The sequence below is a fragment of the Bos indicus genome, chromosome 4, assembly GCF_029378745.1.
Source record: "Bos indicus isolate NIAB-ARS_2022 breed Sahiwal x Tharparkar chromosome 4, NIAB-ARS_B.indTharparkar_mat_pri_1.0, whole genome shotgun sequence".
Taxonomy (NCBI): domain Eukaryota; kingdom Metazoa; phylum Chordata; class Mammalia; order Artiodactyla; family Bovidae; genus Bos; species Bos indicus.
The window spans coordinates 104,306,491-104,325,922 of record NC_091763.1 but is presented as its reverse complement, the minus strand read 5'-3'; the positions used below and the strand labels follow the sequence as shown (position 1 = coordinate 104,325,922).

The 19,432-nt window shown below is 43.5% G+C and overlaps 1 protein-coding gene across 5 annotated transcripts in view; it reads left to right on the top strand.

Moving 5' to 3' along the window:
• Positions 1–19,432, top strand: part of DENND2A (DENN domain containing 2A) — a 102,099-nt gene that overhangs the window by 18,126 nt on the left and 64,541 nt on the right. For 4 of the 5 annotated variants that reach the window (XM_070788247.1, XM_070788252.1, XM_070788248.1 and 1 more), the window contains exons 2-3: positions 11,949–12,048; positions 15,486–16,642. In XM_070788247.1, coding sequence (XP_070644348.1) covers positions 15,615–16,642 — 1,028 coding nt within the window. In that variant the 5' untranslated portion in view covers positions 11,949–12,048; positions 15,486–15,614. The remainder of the gene's footprint in view (positions 1–11,948; positions 12,049–15,485; positions 16,643–19,432) is intronic. The other variant, XM_070788250.1, reaches the window with a different exon arrangement.

Sequence of the window (19,432 nt, the reverse complement as noted above, 5' to 3'; positions counted from 1 at the left end):
CACACGAGTACTTAGGTCTACGTCTAGACTGTCTGTTCTGCCAGTCTATTTATCTATTCTTATGGCAGTACCATCCTGTTTTAATTGTGGAGGCTTTATAGTATGTGTGAATATCTGGTAGGGCCAGTCACCTCTGCTCCTCAGTTTTTTTATTTTTCTATGTTTTCCTAGCTCTTCTTGAATATTTGGTAATCTGGTTTTAAAGAGTTCAGTGTCCTCCTGAAAGGTCCTGGTGGAGGGTCAGGAGTGAGTTGTGGTTGAGTTGTCTTTTAGACCGGGGTGTGCCGACTTACTTCAGTAAACTGGTTTTGTAAAATTCTTTTTTGTTTTAGATTCATAAGCACTGAAGGCTTCTGGTGGCTGGATAGCACTCATATTCCCTGAAGCTCCAAAAGAGCAATTCAGAACACTTTAATTGAAGGAGAATATTAAAACTTGGTGAATTTAGATAAAAGAGTATGTGAGTTTTCTGTACTGTTCTTGCAGCTGTTCTGTAAACTTGAAATGCTTTTAAAAAAAATTAATGTCGTCCTGCTTCTGGTAACATTTGGTAAACGTTTTCAGAAACCTGTACAAGTTGTGTTCAGATTCTGCCTTAGTTCCCATCTTGATTGACTCCTGCCAGGAAATCTAGCAAATGAGTTAGGTGTCATTCCTTAAAGAATCAGTGCTGCTTTTCATTTAGTGGCTTGTCCTTCCTTAAACATTTAGCCATTTGAAGATTATGCAAGCATCTGTGCTTTTCACCCATACACCCCAAAGGAAATTCAGCCCACGCTCTAAGCCCAGACACACAAAGGGACCTGCTGTCACCTGTTTTGTTTATGGTATCATGTTTTGTATTAGAGATGTTTGTTTGCATCTTTTTTCTATCAGCTTTTTTTGAGATTTAATTGGCATTTAACATTGTGTACTAGGGCCTTCCCTAGTAGCTCACATGGTAAAGCATCCGCCTGCAATGCCGGAGACCTGGGTCAGGAAGATCCCCTGGAGAAGGAAATGGCAACCCGCTCCCATATCCTTGCCTGGAGAATTCCATGGATAGAGGAGCCTGGTGGGCTGCAGTCCATGAGGTCGCAAAGAGTTGGACATGACTGAGCAACTAACACACACATTGTTTAAGTTTAAAGTATATACTCGATGATTCAATGTATGTGTATGTTGTGAAATGATTGCCATATTTGATTAGTTAACACATCCATGATGTCACACAGGTAACTTTTTTTGTGTTATGAAAACATTTAAGATCTACTCCTCTCTTAGTAACTTCCAAGTGTATAATACAGTATTGTCATGTGAATGATATGACATTCACAGGATGAGGATGAAAGCTCTCAGAGGGCAAGAAAAATGATTTATTTCACATTTCCCCTAGTTTCACTTAGTTCCCTGTGGGAAGTAAACACTAATAATTGGAAGAATGAATTACATGAGTAATTTCCCTAATAGCCATAGGTCCCCATATAATCTCTTTGAACCCACTGAAAGAATGGGTTCTGTACTAGGAAGTGGTTATTGGAGACCAGGATCCAAGTCTTGGTGGTCACTAAGGGAAAGGAGGTAATGAGAATAAACTACCACTTATCCTTCTGTTCAGGAGATACTGTGGCAAAGCCAAACAAGTAATGAAGTGATGGGCTCAGCTGAGACCCATGCCCTGCAATTGTGGTTGTGGCTGAAAAGCAACTGTGTCGCCTGTTGGGAGCACCAGGGCAGACCAGACACCAGCAGATAACAGCAGAGTTTACATTTTTCCCCTGTTATTTACAATAGTGATAATGTTGTTTAGTCACTAATTCGAATCTGATTTTTGCAACCCCATTGACTGTAGCCCACCAGGCTCCTCTGTCCATGGGATTTCCCAGGCACGAATACTGGAGTGGGTTGCCATTGACTTCTCCAGGGCATCTTCCCAACCCAGGGATTGAACCCACGTCTCCTGCATTGGCAGGCAGTTTCTTTACCACTGAGCCACCAGGGAAGCCAATAGTGACAATAATGCGTGTGTGAGCTCAGTTACTCTGTCTTGTCCAACTCTTTGCGACCCCATGGACTGTAGTCTGCCAGGCTCCTCTATCTGTGGAATTTTCCAGGCAAGAATGCTGGAGTGGGTTGCCATTTCCTCCTCCAGGGGATCTTTCTGACCCAGAGATCAAACCTGCAGCTCCTGAGATTCCTGCATTGCAGGTGGATTCTTTACTTCTTGAGCCATCTGAGAACCCCCATGATAATGTATGTTTATTACCAAAACATTGGAAATATATATATTTTTGAAAATGTAGATAAGTGAACAAAAAAAAATTATTCAAAGTTTCTTCACTGATGATAGCTACTGTTAATCCTTTGTTATATTTCCTTCCAGTCATACTCTTACGTGTGAGATTTTAAATAGGAATTGATTTCTTCTCCCCCCACCACCCTCTTTAAAAACATGTTTTATTCATATTGTGTGCAAACTTTTGGATCTTGTTCCTTTTGGCTAACATCACAACATGAACATTTTCTCCATTTAGTAATAGTCTTTTTTTTCCTTTAGCTTCTTAATTTCCTTTTTAAAAATAACAGCTTTATTGAGATATAATTCACATATAGTTCAATTTATCCATTTAAAGTGTACACTTTAATGGTTTTTAGTGTGTTGACAGAGGTATGCAACCATTATCACAGTCAATTTTAGAATATTTTCATCAGTCCAGAAAGAAACTCCAAAGTCGTTAGCAGTCACTCCCCTTTTTTCTCACCCACCCACTTTGGGCCTAGGCAACCACTAATCTACTTTCTATTTCTATAGAATTATAGTAGTTTTAAACATAATTTAATTTGCTTCATAATACTTCATTGAATATATTACAGTTTATCATTACATTGCTTGACACTTGAGTTATTTGTAGTTTTCAGTATTTTAAATAAGATAGTCATGAACATTTCTGTGTACAGTTTTCCATATACCAGATTATATGGGAGATGCGTTCTTTAGGTAGACTCCCAAAGTACAGAAATGTAGAATCACAGAACCATGAAAAGAGAGGCCCACAAAAAAACCTTCAGTCTCCCTCCCAGCTCACTCAGAAAGTATTTACTAAATTCAGCATGATGTAAAAGGATAAAGCAATTGCTGATCTCGAAGAACTTAACAGCACCCAGAATAATGAGCTAGAATCTAACTCGCATCTGGTTTAGATAATATAATATGAGGCCACGGAGATACTGTCTAAGGAGCACCAGACTTGGGCTCAAAACAGACTCATTCCTGGTTCTGTCACTTAAGAGCTATTGTATGAACTTAAATGACAGCTTCCCTCAGCTTGATTTCCTCATCAGAAAAATGGTAGGAGCACTGGCCTTGACTTCTGTAGAGGTTAGAAATAAGAAGTGGCTTCTGGCCTAGCCAAACACAGAAGGAAAAACAAGTTTAATTGTTTGGGAGCTGAAAGAAGTTAGAACCTGACTCTTCCCAGTTTGGTGACCTGTAATACCTAAAAGCTGGAGAAGACAATGGCACCCCACTCCAGTACTCTTGCCTGGAAAATCCCATGGACGGAGGAGCCTGGTGGGCTGCAGACCATGGGGTCTCGAAGAGTCGGACACGACTGAGCAACTTCACTTTCACTTTTCCCTTTCATGTATTGGAGAAGGAAATGGCAACCCACTCCAGTGTTCTTGCCTGGAGAATCCCAGGGACGGGGGAGCCTGGTGGGCCGCCGTCTATGGGGTCACACAGAGTCAGACAAGCCTGAAGCGACTTAGCAGCAATATCTAAAAGCAAAAAGAAGTGTACTTTTTTATTTAAAAGAAAACTACATACCTGAATCCAGATTTTAAACCATATTTTGGCAGTATTAGCATATTTTATAACTCTCATAACTCCTACTGTTATGGTTTATGGCAAACTCACACTAACTTTTTCTAGACAGGTGACATGAATAGTAATGAAGCCTTGATTCGGGAGGGCTGACACTACTTACACGCACAGTAGTTTAGTGTACATAGGCAAAATGGCCACCTAATTGTACTTTTTTGCTTTTTATCCCACACAAAATGGTGAAGCCAAAGGCAACATATGGAAGTATTTCCACATTGTAAGTGAGTGAGGGGAAATGCATGATTTGCAAATATTGTCAAGTGAAAAATGTGTTTCCATCCTACTAAGGTGGCCAAATACATCTCTGTATGTAAGAATGCTCTGCAGATGTCGAAAACTCCTTCCCGGGTTTACTGAAAATGAGAACAGTAAACATCTTTTGCTATCTCTGGCCTCAAGAGCATCACAAAGTGTGGTCCAGTCTACAGGCTCAAGCCCACAAATTCCCATTGGTTTCATTTGTCACAAAACGGACAGGTGTGGGTCAAGAAAATACTGATCAAGTTGTTCAAAATAAACATTACTGTCAGTAACTGGGTATTCATACCCATAGAAAGTCTTAAATTACTCAGATCTTGCTCTCGGTCTTAAGGCCACCCCTTAGAGTGAAAACAAGCCTTGTTGTTGACGCCTGCCTGTATACGGAGGATCTGTGAAAGAGCGTCTTGGAGCATTTACACCTGGGCTCGAGGGACAGGAGCAACGTGCCGTATCCTGACAGTGCCTCCATCAGATTTCAGAGATGCTCTGAAAAACAAGAGCAAACAGACACAGTAAAGTAAAAGGCTGCCTTACAAAGGAGAGGGCAAAGGAGAGTGGATCTGTCGCTGACTGACAGTGACAGTGACTGGAAAATAAACTCCAGGGTTCAACTCTAAGCCTGTGAATTTCCCGGGAAACTTACAAACGCAGATTCCTAGGCCCTGTTCTAGCAGTCTGATTCACTCAGTCTGGGTGGGGCCAGGACTCCTCACTTTTAGCAGCTGTCCCTGCTGATTAAAAAAATAATAATAATAGCCTCATTGAGATATAATTCACATACCATAAAGTTCACCCCTTTAAAATACACAGTTGTGTTTTTAGCATATTAACTATTGCAACCATCACCACCACTATCTAATTTTAGAACATTTTCATCACTCTCCTCCCCCCTGAAAATCCATACCTATTAGCAGTCATTACCCAATCCCCACTCACACAGCCCCTGGCAACACTAATCTACTTTCCATCTCGATGGATTTATCTGTTCTGCACACTTCATGTAGATGCAATCATACAACATCTCTTTTGTGGCTGGCTGGCTTTTTTAAGGTTCATCCATGTTGTAGCATGTAATAGTCCTTCATTTTTTAAATGGCTGAATAATACTCCATTGGAGGAGGAAATGGCAACCCACTCCAGTATTTTTGCCTAGAGAATCCCATGGAGTCTAGTGGGCTACGGTCCATAGGGTCACAAAGAGTCAGACAGGACTGAAGCAACTGAGCGATACTCCATTGTATGGCTCGACCACATTTTGTTTATCCAGTCATCTGTTAAGTATAAGAAGATATGGTATATGTGTTCGCTCATTCAACAAACATTCCTTGAATACTCTTACTTGATTTGGGGGAATCTTCAGGGCTCAAAGCCGAACTCCTAGAAATAGGAAGACTGGTTCACAGAAAAGCCATTACCTTGGCTTTACCTGGTGTGTGTGCTGAGGACCTGGTGTCTGGTCATGGTGTGAGGCACGGTTTAAGCATTTGGTCCAAGAATGCAGACTGTGATTTTCCCAAATAATGGTCCTTGGGTGTGGCTTTGAGGCAGCATGTAGGCTTTGGTTTCGATTATTCCTCATCTGTTTCAGAATCCCCCATCTTCTTCCAAATGTGAAAAAAAAAATTGCTTTTGTTTTTTTTGTGAAAATACTCCCCCCAAAAGCTGTTATGTAAAGAACCAGAGCAGCCTGTTTTAATTTTTAAAATTATTTTTGTTTGTTTGAAGATAATGAAAATGAAGCATCAAGAGGCTCAGGAATGAGCTTCACTAAGTAGTTAGACGCAGCAAGAGTTGTATTATGTGATTGTGTGTGTGTGTTTTCCCTTCTCAACATATTTTCTGAAAGCAGACACCTTCTGGGTATGCTGGCTAATAAGAAAAATGTTCAGGGAGTTCCCTGGTGGCCCAGTGGTTAAGATTCTGGGCTTTCTGTTATGGCCTGGGATCAATCTCTGGTCAGGGAACTGAGATCCCACAAACTGCTTGGTTAAAAAAAAAAAAAACACTCAGTTGAGAAAATAACTATTTTTGTTTTGCTGTAATTGTTATAGTTTCTTCTCAGTTCTGTTGCCTGCTCTTTATAAGCTGATAAAACTAAGTTATTAGAATCATTAAAGCTGAAGAGCTTGTTTTATTTGCAACAGAAATAAAAACCACTGAAAATTTAGTTTTATTAGCATGATACCATTTATGATATAAACTGTGTTTTTCACTCAGTATCTCAAGTCTATTTTATGAATCAAGTTATATATATATATGTTTACCTATAGTTTGGAACCAGCATACTAGCCTTAGAATCCTAAAGGCACAGGAACATTACAGTTATATATATTTTATTCCTCACTTCACCTCCTCCGCTGCCCAAATTTATTTTTTTTCCTTTGAATATCCCTATACTGTATTTTCAGTTGAGATATGATTCACATAAAGTTCACCATTCAAAAGTACACAATTTAGGGACTTCTCTGGTGCTGCAGTGATTAGGACTCCGCACTTCCACTAGTGTGGGGGAAGGTTTGATCCCTGATTAGGGAACTAAGGTCTTACATGCTGCCTGGCGTAGCCAAAAAATTTTAAAAGATAAAACTGCACAGTTTAGCGATTTGTGATGTATTCACAGTGTTCTGCAGCTATCATTACTATCTCTTTCCAGATCACTTCCATCAGCCCCAGAAGAAACCTTTACCTATTAGCAATCATCCCAATTCCCCCTTCCCTCCATGGATTTACCTATTCTGGTCTTTTCATATAAACTCATGCAATATTCCTTTCGTATCTGGCTTTTTTCACTTAGTGTGTTTTCACGGTTCAGCCATGCTGTAGCATGTAGCATGTAATGACCCTTTATTCCTTTTAACACTGAACTGAAAAACGTACTGTGTGGCCAGACCACATTCTGTTTGTTTATCCATTCATCGGTTGATTGACATTTCCAGATTTCAATTTTTATGTAAATCACTGTTTTTATAAGATTTGGGGAGGGGACTTCCCTGGTGGTCCAAGGACTAAGAGTCGAGCTCCCACTTCAAGGGGTCTGGATTTGATCCCTGGTCAGGGAACTAGATCTCTCATGCCACAACCAAAGACCAAAGATCCCACACAACTAAGACCCAGTGCAGCCAAAGAAATTAAGTATTTTTTTAAAAGAAAGATTTAGAATCAGTTTTTCTTCCCTTCACCCCCACCCCATCTCTCTGTGACTTAAACATGTCCACATTTTTTTTTATAGCAGTCACTGAACTAGTACTATCCAAACTTCTTTTCTTAAGTGACTTTGAGAGCAAAATTTCTTTCGACCATATATTACTGTCATCTCCCTGTTCCCAACATCAAAACCCCACCAGAGCTAAAAGGAAGAAGGTTATTACTGGTGGGTGATATCAACAATCAGTAGCATCCTATTTAATTTTAAAATGTCACAAATGGATAATTAATTAATGCCCAGAACAAAATACGAGCAGTGCTTCATTGGAAGAGGCCAGGCCTCCAACCACAAGCAGCGGTCTTCCTGGGCTCCTGGTATTGAAGATGGTGCTGGCTCCAGCAGGTAGATTTCACCTGCCCTTGCTGCTCCTTCAGTGGCAGTGAACCAGGGAGAGCGGCAGGTGCGAGCCGGGCTCTAAAGGAGTTACCATCTGCCAGCTGGGGACTCCTCGCTTCTTTTCACACAGGGCTGCTCCTCTCCTTACCCAGGCACCCTTGGGTTCTCCTGTAAGAACTGCTCTCAGGGAAAGATCTGATAAGTCAACTGCCTCCTTCCTGTTTGTGGAAAAACACTTAACATCTCTTTGAAAATCTTGATCCTTTTTTGGGGAAATACTTGTTTTTAAATTAACGATCTCACAGTTCTCCAAACCCCCTTCAAAAAAAGTGTTTTCAGATATCAGGCTGAAATTTTAAGCCTTAGTGGGTAAACTTAAAGGGGTCACAAAATAATATAGCATTTTGATCTACTAACGTCAGTCTGGAGCAGTTAAAATTTTCTGTGGGCTTTTGAGAAATGGCAACCCACTCCAGTACTCTTGCCTGGAAAATCCCATGGACAGAGGAGCCTGGTAGGCTACAGTCCATAGAGTCCAAAGAGTCAGACACGATTGAGCGATTTCACAGAAACATCTCACTATAATCACTCTTTTTCTCTTGAAAAAGTAGAGGTAATTCAGAGAAGTAATTAGGAGTAACAGGCTGAGACATTTGAAGGGAGTCCCTAACAGATTAAAAGCTTAGAAGACTCTCCCATCACCTTTTAACTTCACCTGAGCCCTCCAATCAACTTGACATTGAGCCCAAAGAGAAACAGGAATCAAGAACAGATTTTACAGTATTCACTTTAGCAAGGAGAAAAACAGGATTCAGTTATGGACTAGATTGAAAAATATAATTAGCTATAGATGTTGGCTTTAAAAAATACATCTTTTTCACTTGTAAAACAATTTTAAAACTTCTGGAAACGTTTGTATGTGCAAAACACATGAATCTTCACGTGCCCATCACCTAGCTTTAAAATTTCGTGTGACATTTTATTCTAATTAAGTTTATTGGTACTAATTAAGCTCATCTAGTGAATGGGAAGTTCTATATTTTTGTGGCAGTTGAATGAGAAAATGTATTACTGGTCATGCATTCATAATACCTCCTGCAAATCAGCCTGTTTAGATCACAAGGCCAAATTACCTAGCAAGAAATAAAAGAAACTTTGGATTGTGTAAAAATCACCCGAGGCCTTTGATTTACCATATTTATGGTTTTGTTGTTTGTTTGTTTGTTTTGGCTGTGCTGGGAGGCTTGTGGGATCTTACTAATAGTTCCTCCAACCGGGGATCAAACGTGGGCCTCAGCAGTGAAAGCTCCAAGTCCTAACCACTGGACCACCAGGGAATTCCTTGATTCACCATATTTAAATGCAGGTTCCAGGCCGGCCCCAGACAGTTGGTTTTGGTACATTGGGTTGGTTGGAAACTTGGTCTGACAAGTTTCCCAGTTTGACTAGATCAGATCCTCAGTGGACCACACTTTGGAAAACAGCTCCATCTTGCAATCCCAGACCTATAAAGTGATAGAGAAGTTTGTCTTGGTAACGTAGGTCACAGAGTACTCCCACCTAACAAATTAGGCTAGGCTTGTCACCTAATTAATGACCTTGAAACATCAGAAACAAAAGGCAAGTGTCAAAGTTTTGTTCAAGCAGCGTTTTCCGTTCTCCTATGAATTCAGAAATGGTGAGCTGATTGCTGAGTGTGCTCCAGGGTCCGTGCCCTGCTCAGTTCCAGCCCCTTAAGTCCACTTGAACTTGCTTCTCAGACAAGGGTATCAGCTGTATCTCTAGAGACTGTGGTTTTCGGACTGGAAGTTATTATTGCCTGATGGGAATCAAGTTCACTTAAGTCCCGTGTTTTTTAAGTGTGTCTCTGGATCTTTAACCTCAGAGTTCACCCATGGTTCTCTGTGCATTAGACACAGTGGGCTTTGTGCTTTTTGAAAAAGCTGTGGCTTCCTGGGAACTTCAGAGAAACCGTTCCCTTTGGGGAGAAGGGGGGTTGTAGGGCTGATGGTGACCCGAGCACAGACATGGTTCTCTCTCCCCGGGTACAGATGCCATGCCTTACTCATCTGTGAATCCCCAGGGCTTCCAGCACAGGGCCTGGCACCTATTCCTAGTACCACTGAGAGGGTGCCAGCCTGAAAGAAGAGGGTGGGCGGCAAGGGTTGCTAGCTCACAGGGGGCTTGGTCTGTGTGGAGGCGGAGTGCCAACACGCAGAAGGCGGTGGAGAGTGGCTGTTATCCTGAGTCCTATGGGGCCTCTGCCAGGATCAGGACAGAAGAGCAGTGTCTGTCTGCCCAGCAGAGTGGAGAGGGTCCAGAAGCTTCGCAGAGCGTCATGAGAGGGGCACTGAGTTCTTCCTGTCCCCCAAAGGCCTTTTGGGACTCTCCTTTCTAACGGGAGGGGAGCCCTGGGACCTGGCTTCTCTCAAGAACCAGGCTTGCTTTCAGCACTGACAGATCCCAAAATGCACGGTGCCACTCTGGGAAAGGGGCAGCTGGGTTCCCTGCGCACCCAGGCCCCAGCTCCGTCCTCCTCCCCAAACACATGGTTTCTCTTGCTGTTTTCTCGGCTCACCATTTCCTAACCTCCCTCTTTTTAATTTGTTGCCCATGTCCATTCTTCTTTTTCTCTTTCTCCCTCTAGACTTCCTCTCCTCATTCCTAAAAGTTATATGCATGTCTTAAAGCCTGGCCCTTTCGTTTCTTGGGGGAAGGGGATGCCTAGGCTGGGCCTTGGGGAGCCACCCTGTCACCTGGCAGGTAAACCATCCTGGGAGAGGGGATAGGAATCTTGGAAATGTGAGATGGAGCTGGAAGCAGGATTCCTGGGAGGTTCAGTTAGGGCTTCCCTGATAGCTCAGTTGGTAAAGAATCCGCCTGCAATGCAGAAGACCCTGAGTTGGAAAGATCCCCTGGAGAAGAGAAAGGCTACCCACTCCAGTATTCTTGCCTGGAGAATTCCATGGACTATAGTCCATGAGGTCGCAAAGAGTTGGACATGACTGAGCAATTTTGACTTTCAGTGGAGAAGATGTGTGAATCTCCAGAATCTGAGTATTCTCCAAACCTCTAGTCAAGGAGTCACCTTCTCTCCATCAAGTGGGACCCCCAGTCCCTTGCGTTCATGCTTTACAGAAGAATTGCAGGGCGGATCCTGTTGGCATTTGCCAACGGGTCTCATCTTCCTAGCCACGTCCACCTAAGCCATGCTCATTTGTCCAGAGTTCTGTAGGGACTTGCTATTGAAGTAGTACATTTAATCAGTTACTTCAGTTCATTTGGATGTCAGGCCCTGAAGTTTTATAAAACTGCTGCTTCTCCACTGAGACTGCTCCTTTGGTACCCACGTGGTCCTTAGCATCTTGCAGGTTTGAGATGTTCCGTGGGAAGCCTGGGTCTGCTAGGACCATCTCCTAGTTTTCATAGACCAGACAGATGACCTAGTGGCTGAGCATTTGCCGCTCCTGGATTCTGAGCCTCTGAAAGAGTCTCTCCACGCAGGGCTCTAAAGCCAAAGACAGTAGGTTTATACCCAACGCCAGGGCAGCAGCAGAATAGAATAGCTCTGTGTAGGCATTGCCACTTGAGCAGGTGGTTTATTTCTTGTTTCAAATTAAGTAACAACTCTTCTCTTCTTTGGGGTCTGTTAGAACATCACTCAGAGAAGGCAGTGGCACCCCACTCCAGTACTCTTGCCTGGAAAATCCCATGGATGGAGGAGCCTGGTCGGCTGCAGTCCATGGTGTCGCGAAGAGTCGGACACGACTGAGCGACTTCACTTTCACTTTTCACTTTCATGCGTTGGAGAAGGAAATGGCAACCCACTCCAGTGTTCTTGCCTGGAGGATCCCAGGGACAGGGGAGCCTGGTGGGCTGCCGTCTATGGGGTCGCACAGAGTCGGACACAACTGAAGCGACTTAGCAGCAGCAGCAGCAGCAGCGCATCACCGGTTCTTACAGAGCCTTGAAAGAGTGTCAAGTTGTGCTGGTATTTGTTTTACTTTCTAAGGTTACATGTTTTCTAAAAATTTTTGGTTACTTTTATCTAAAAGACACACACACACACGTACATGTTTGCACACATGAGAAGCGTTGGCATGGGGGCTGAATCTGGGTGGACCTCGGATTCTGTGCCTCTGACCCCACCCCGCATGAGGAATTCTATACGGTGCAACCCTGTCACCCCCTACTCCGGGGTGGAATCCGCCAGGGATAGTTTGGGGTGTGGGCCCTGGATTTGCTGCCATGCTCACTCACTAAATGTGCCCCCTGTTCCCCCAGGCAACTCGGAGCTCCTCTTGGTGTTGACATGATGACTGTGCAGGCCAGCCAAGGGCAGCCACAGCCGGACTGAAAACCTGGGCTACAGATTGGCTGACAAGTAAGAACTTTTCTCCCCCATGACTGCAGAAGTTGGCCCAGATTCTCAGTCTCCTTCCTTTTTCCACTGCCCTTCCCTCCTCATGAACCCCACCTCCCTGAACTAAGGAAGCTTTCTGGTCTAAGTCGTCGTGATGAGCCCCCTCCCCTGTAAGCCGTCTCCATGCCCTGTGCTCAGTCAACAGCACAGGACCACAGTGGGCAAGGGGAGGCTTGGCTGACGCCCAGGGCCCACTTCGGGCCTTGTCCCCATGTACACCTTCCAGTCCAGGGTTTATTTTTCTTTTTTAAAAACTTCATTTTATTTATTTATTTTTAGCTTTTTAGTTTGTATTGAGGTATAACCAGTGAACAATGTTGTGATAATTTCAGGTGAACAGCAAAGGGACTCAGCCATACATACACATGTATCCATTCTCCTCCAAACTCCCCCACCCATCCAGGCTGCCACATAACATTGAGCAGAGTTCCCTGTGCTTGCACAGTAGGTCCTTGTTGGTTATATGTTTTGTTCAGGTGTTTTAATTATTGCTGAGCCCTAAAGCTGTGCAGCTGCACCTGTCCACTTAGCCTTTTTACCCATCTTATATTAGCAGGGTTGTTTTCTCCCTAGATGGAGCCCTTTCCTCCGGTACCCTGTCTCACATTCTGCGGTGGAGTTGGCAGTCACTGAGCTGTTCACAGATCACTGAGCCGTTCACAGCTGTGCACCCCAGTCCAGAGCCCCTTCAAGGGCCACAGAATCCTGGACACAGGAACTAGAGAAGTTCTTGGATCCAGCAAACGTGCAGAAGGCACTCTGCCCCTGATTTCATCATCCTTCCCGATGCTGCTTGAGCTTTGTAATTCCAGGGTAGTTTTCTAACAGACTAGCCTTTTTTCCTCTTCAGTTTTTAGATGGACCCTCAGTGATTGTAAAGTCACTCCAGATGTTTGGAATCTTAGACAGTAACTATAACTATTACAATAACACTAGTTACCATTTATTGCTATCAAGACTTATAATGTACGCCACACTGTGGGTACTTTTACATATATTAACGCATCCTTTCACTCTTTTAACTTATTGACTACCTGCTATGTATTGAGCATAGCGAACAAAATAAATTTGGCCTCTGCACCAATAAAATTTCAGTATTCTCATTGTAAGGTGAGAAAAATGAAACCAAGATCCAAACCCAGGTCCCTTTAACTCCAAAGTCATATATTCATCTACTGTCAATGTTATTTAATAGTACATATGATGTTAATGATTATATATTATATCATCAGTTCTCACTAAGCGTGAACTAACTTGAATTGTGTTTTTATGTGTCCTGTCTCTTTATCTTGCCTCTAGACAGTAAGAGCAAGGAGTTAAATTTCTGGCTTTTGAATTCTCAGTAGAATAACTAACTGATTCTAACTCTGATTCTGACTAAAATTTGAATTTATGCTAATATCCTCAGTGGTGACCGAACTATTAAAAAAGTGTTTCTTTTTTGTAAGCGCTCTATTATGAATGGTAATTGATTATTTAAATAAGGAAATCTGCTTTGATAGCCATATTTAACATATGAAAATCTGTTTGCAATTTCACAAGTTTCTGATTTTATGCTAAGCAACCAAGAACAACATAATTTACACGTTAATATCTCAAGCCAGGAAGAAGTCTTTATATAAACAACCATTAGTCTCTGGACTAGAAAGCTAGATAGTAACAGGATGCGTGAAATTGCTAGTTACTCATCCCTCATGTGAACCTTAGCTGGAGTTTCCAAGAGCCTGTGTGTTTCGAAAACGTGCACCATGAGGTCGGTCCATGCATGCTTGCTCTTCTTGGCACTTTTAAGGTCACTGTGCTCAGTCATGACCTTTGCTGGTGGAAGAAATGCTTTGCATTTCAAAACACCGACACTCTCATTCTCATTGTTGTTGTTCCGTCACTAAATCGTGTCTGACTCTGCGATGCCGTAGACTGCAAGACACCAGGTTTCTCTGTCCTTCACTGTCTCCCAGAGCTTTCTCAAACTCATGCTTATTGAGTCGGTGATGCCATCAGCCGTCTCATCCTCTGTCACCCCCTTCTCCTCCTGCCTTCAATCTTTCCTAGCATCAGGGCCTTTTCCAATGAGTCGGCTCTTCACATCAGGTGGCCAAAGTATTGGAGCTTCTGTTTTTCTTTCTAAATAATTTTTAACGTCTTCATGGCACTAACTGATCTTCTAAAATCACATTTGGAGGCCTATATCCTCATACGTTTGTGTTGAGTGAGACCTTTTTGCAGTGACGGAAATTGTTTTCTACTCCATCCAGTATAGTAACTGTTACCCACACTTGGCTACTGAGTTCTTGATATGTGGCTGCTGCAGCTGAGGAACCAAAGCTTTGATTTAATTTGATTTTAGTTTAAATAGCCACATGTGGCTAGTGACTACCATACCAGACAATGCAGTTCTAGGCCATGCAGGAAATCTGAATCTGTTTGTTTACTCGCTTATTCACACAACAAGAATTAGTGACCACCTACTCTGCCGGGTGTTGTTAGGGGTGCTAGGGTTGAAGCCATAGACAAAACAAAATGATCCCTATCCTCCCGGAGAAACCAGTCTAGTAGGGTTCACATTCTAGAGGAGGTTCCAGTCAAATGCAGCCAATCACTGTGGCTTTACCCACTCAAGTCAGGACACTTTATCAAGCCGAGAATTAGGGAAAACTTCATGACTTATGGCATTTGTTTTAATTTTTAAATAATCATTCCAAAGGATCTTCTTTTGGTATAATCTATCTCGTGAAGCTTCTATTTTCATTGGGAAAAAGCTAACAATAATGATAACTGCCATTTATTGTACACTCACACCATTCTAGATACGTAATATGAGCTAGCTTATTAAATGTTTACAGCCACCTTGGTAGGTATGTTTATTGTTATTCCCATTTCACAGATGAGAAACTGAAGTTTAGAGAAGTTAAACAACTTAGCCAAGGTCACACAGCTGGTCAGTGGTTGAATTAGGATTTACACCCAAGTCGATTGAACGCCACAGTCCAAAAGCTCCTTTCATTCTGTTTTGCTGTCTCCCCAGGAGAAAAGCATAAAGTGATTTTTTAAATGGTGGTTTCAATGTTTGTGGCTTGCAACTGGTATCTAACATTTATATCTGAAAGTGAAAGTGAAAGTCTCTCAGTCATATCTGACTCTTTTTGACCCCATGGACTGACTATACAGACCATGGAATTCTTCAAGCCAGAATACTGGAGTGGGTAGCCTTTCCCTTCTCTAGGGAATCTTCCCAACCCAGGGATCGAACCCAGGTCTCCCACACCGCAGGCGGATTCTTTATCAGCTGAGCCACAAGGGAAGCCGGACAATTTATACCTAAGTTTTAGCAAATCGCTATGACGTGTGAAGAACAATAACTAAGAATGCCTCACTCGATGTTTGTTTTTCTTGTTTAGGGTCAAAGTGGACGGTCCAAAGACTGGGGAAGACTCTCAAAGGCAGCCATTTAGGTCCTCCATCCCTTTCCTAGAGACTGATCAGATCCGGCCTTCCGAAGCAGCCCCCTGGAGAGCCTCTATAACCTGATGCTGGAGCCAAGAGTGGACTGTTTTCAGCAGAACATGTTCAGCTCAGATATGATCATCAATGACTCAGCTTCAGATCTCAGCGCTAAAGGAACCAGCAGGGCCGGCAAGAGGCAGCTGGGCAGTGTTCAGGACCCGTGCCCTCCCGCCCAAGGCAAGGCCCGGCACAAGTCCCTCAGCATAAAGGACAAGATATCAGAATGGGAAGGGAAAAGGGAGTTGCCCACGCCTGCCCCTGGCAGGAAGGCAGATGGCCAGGAGGGTTACCTGATGTCCTGTGTGACGGAGAGGAGAAGCAGTGATGGTTCGAGGGCTCGGGTCACCGAGGCTCAGAATGGAACAAGGCTGGACGTGGAAAGTAGAGAGGATGAGCGGGATAAAGTAAAGGTCAGAGCACAGGACGCTGAGCAGAGGCCGGACCTGAGCCAGCCAGCCCGGGAGCCGGCTCCCAGCTTGGGCAGAGGCCGGGAGCCCAGGCTTGGCAAACAGCGCTTTCAGAACGATAGCCTCTCTGTGCTGAAGCAGGTCAAGAAACTCGAGCAGGCTCTGAAGGATGGGTCTGCCGGGTTGGATCCCCAGTTACCAGGCACATGTTATTCCCCACACTGCCTGCCGGACAAGGCCGAGGAGGCGCCCACCCTTCCTGAGCACCGTGGGGGTGGGGGCGGCTCAGAATTCAGAGCCCACCGCTTGGACCTCGAAACCAGGGAGCCTACCCTCGAGGCTGCCGAGGAAAGGAAAGGCTTGTGCAGGAGGCCCTGTGACCAGAGCCTGGAGAGTGTGTACAGAGGCTTGGAGGACCCCCCCACAAAACCCTTCATCAACCCCTTGCCCAAACCCCGGAGAACTTTCAAACACGATGGAGAAGGGGACAAGGATGGGAACCTAGGCACGCGCTTCCGGAAAGACAGAAGGAACCTGCCTCCTCTGCCCTCTCTACCTCCCCCGCCCCTGCCCTCCTCTCCCCCACCCCCCTCGGTGAACAGAAGACTGTGGAGCGGGAGACCAAAAGCCAGTGCTGACCACAGGTAGGTGACCAGTGACTTTATGCCCCACGGCCACTGTCTGTTCTCAGCCCGTTTATTAAACCATCGGATCTTGTAGTTAGTCGAGACCATCCGTAGCTTAAGACGGTTCACTGATTAAACCTGAAGACGTGGTAACTGATGTACGGGTGTCTTGTGCTTGTTCCTTGTCCTGAAAAACAGAATATTCACTTCAAAAGATCGCCCTGTAGATGTGAGTGAGTGCTTGTAATTCGGACAGTAACCAAGGGTTAAATGAAAGCATGTGTTAACACTGGCGATCTACTAACTGATGCTCGTTCTGCCACTACCACCCCCACCTTGTGCCTGGTGCTCCAAGTCTCTCCTCCCTCTTGCTTTCGTGTTTTTTCTTGGTTTGGACTCTAGAAACACACTGCCTGGCCTATCCTGGCCCTCTCACAGTCTGTCTAACTTGGAACAAGTTACTTAATGTCTCGAGGCCTCAGTTTTCTCATTTATACGTGTAGATGCTCACACGGTAAATATTCGGTAGTATTAAAATACCTTTAGATAATAAACCCTGTGAATGCTTAAAGGTAAAATCTGTGCTTTGGAGACAATTTCTTTTCTGTTCTGAAACCTGATCTCTAGTCTGTTTCTGTAATGTGCTAATTGGTTTGATACGTCCTAATCTGGAAACCCTCTACTGAGGAAAAACTCCTCCAAATAGCTGTCTGTCCCTGCTGTCACCACTGCTTCCCGCCTGGGTTTAACCTGACTCCCTGCAGTAGGGCTTTTGCTACTAATCCTAGAACTTCTGTTGGCCAAGTCCTCCTGTGACCTCCGTCTTTGCTAAATCCAATTTGTCAGTTCTCTGTGCTTTTCTTGATTGACCTCACTTAGCCTCTGCAGATGGAGAAGGCAGTGGCACCCCACTCCAGTACTCTTGCCTGGAAAATCCCATGGATGGAGGAGCCTGGTAGGCTGCGGTCCACAGGGTCGCTAAGAGTCGGACACGACTGAGCGACTTGACTTTCACTTCTCACTTTCATGCATTGGAGAAGGAAATGGCAACCCACTCCAGTGTTCTTGCCTGGAGAATCCCAGGGGTGGGGGAGCCTGGTGGGCTGCCGTCCATGGAGTCGCACAGAGTCAGACACGACTGAAGCGACTTAGCAGCAGCCTTTGTGGACCAGCTTGACTCACACCCTCTTGAAATCCTATGTTTGCTATAGGCTTCTAGACCTCCTGCTTTCCTGATAGTCACACTTCACTGGCTGCTCCTCCTCTCCATCTACCTGTTGAGTAACATCCCCCCTCAACCCATCTACACCCCATCCCAGGATCAGGTCTCCCCTCCTCCATCTACATGCACTCCCATAAACTGGTCTCCCCGACTCTCATGTTTTTAAATGTTCCTTACATGCTTATGATTCCCAAACGTAAGTCTCTGGCCCTGACCCTCTCCTAGCTTTTGGTTTGTATAGTTATCTCCTGCTTGGGTCCCCATTTGGTTATCTAATAGCTTGGACTTAATATGTCTAAACCTAAATTCTCAATCCAGGCCACTACTAAAATGATCTTCTCCCCAGATAGATGCTCTCTGATTAAATGGTATCAGCCTTCATTTTGCTTATGCCCCAAACCCTAGGAGTCATTTATAATTTCTCTTCTTTTCGCACACTGCCGATCTAATTCATCAGCAAGTCCTTTGGTTCTAGTGTTAACGCATTTTCTTAAGCCTGACTGTGTCTCCTCCACTGCTGCCACCTTAGTCACGTTGTATCTACCTGCCCCCTCACCCCAGTATTGTCCTTCCCAGCAGCCACAGGAGGCTTTTGGAAATACAGATTCAATCATATCAGTTTCCTACTCAACATGGTCTATCAGGAAGGATTCTTCGGGTGCCAAAAGTGTAATTTCTTATGTTCTCTTCTAGGGGAAAAAAGGGTTGGCTACTCTAGAGTTTCTAGAAATACATACATATGTATTATATCCTTTCAAAAATGAAATCATGCTGTATACCAGCCATGTTTTACTGAAGATATCATTGAGATATTTCCATGTTGCCACCTTTTTCTTTTCACCTTCCTTTTTTAACTGCCATCTTTACATCATGTGGCTAAACCATTTCCCTGCTGATTTACATTTAGGTTGTCTCCAGTTTACAAATAATGCTGTGATGAGCAGAATATAGCATTAGAGAAGACTCTAGAGCCAGAGAATTTACTAACTCCACTACATCCTACCTGTGTGACATTGGGCAAGCTACTGAATTTGTCTGAGCCTCATTTTACTTATCTGTAAAATGGAGATAATTATAGTAACCACTTCATAGCTTTGTTGTGAAGATTGGATGAGTAGATATTTGTAAACATAAGTTAAAACAGAGTCTGGTATATAGTAAATGATTAATAAATGTTAGCTGTTACTTTTTTCTGGCTGTATTCTGTTTAATTAATCAGGGTATGTATTTCTTTTCTAGGACCGAACAGTTGTAAATATTTTAACCTCATAATCTATTTTACCATCTAGTAGAGCTTAACAAAAATTTCTTATTGTTGCTAATAATTAATCAGTGGATTCTTTTGGACATTCTACATATTCTATCATGTAATATATACAAGTGATCATTTGGTCTCCTTTTTAATAATTATAAAGCTCTTATTTGTTTCCTGATTATTCTCCTTATTCAAAAATGTCTTGAATATTCTTGGATGTATTTTTCTAAGTATTCTATGTATCACTGTGAAATTTCACACATAGTAAATATGTCAGCTTTTAATTGAGATTCCATCCATTTGCTAAGTATATGGTGTTTTATCTTTTTGT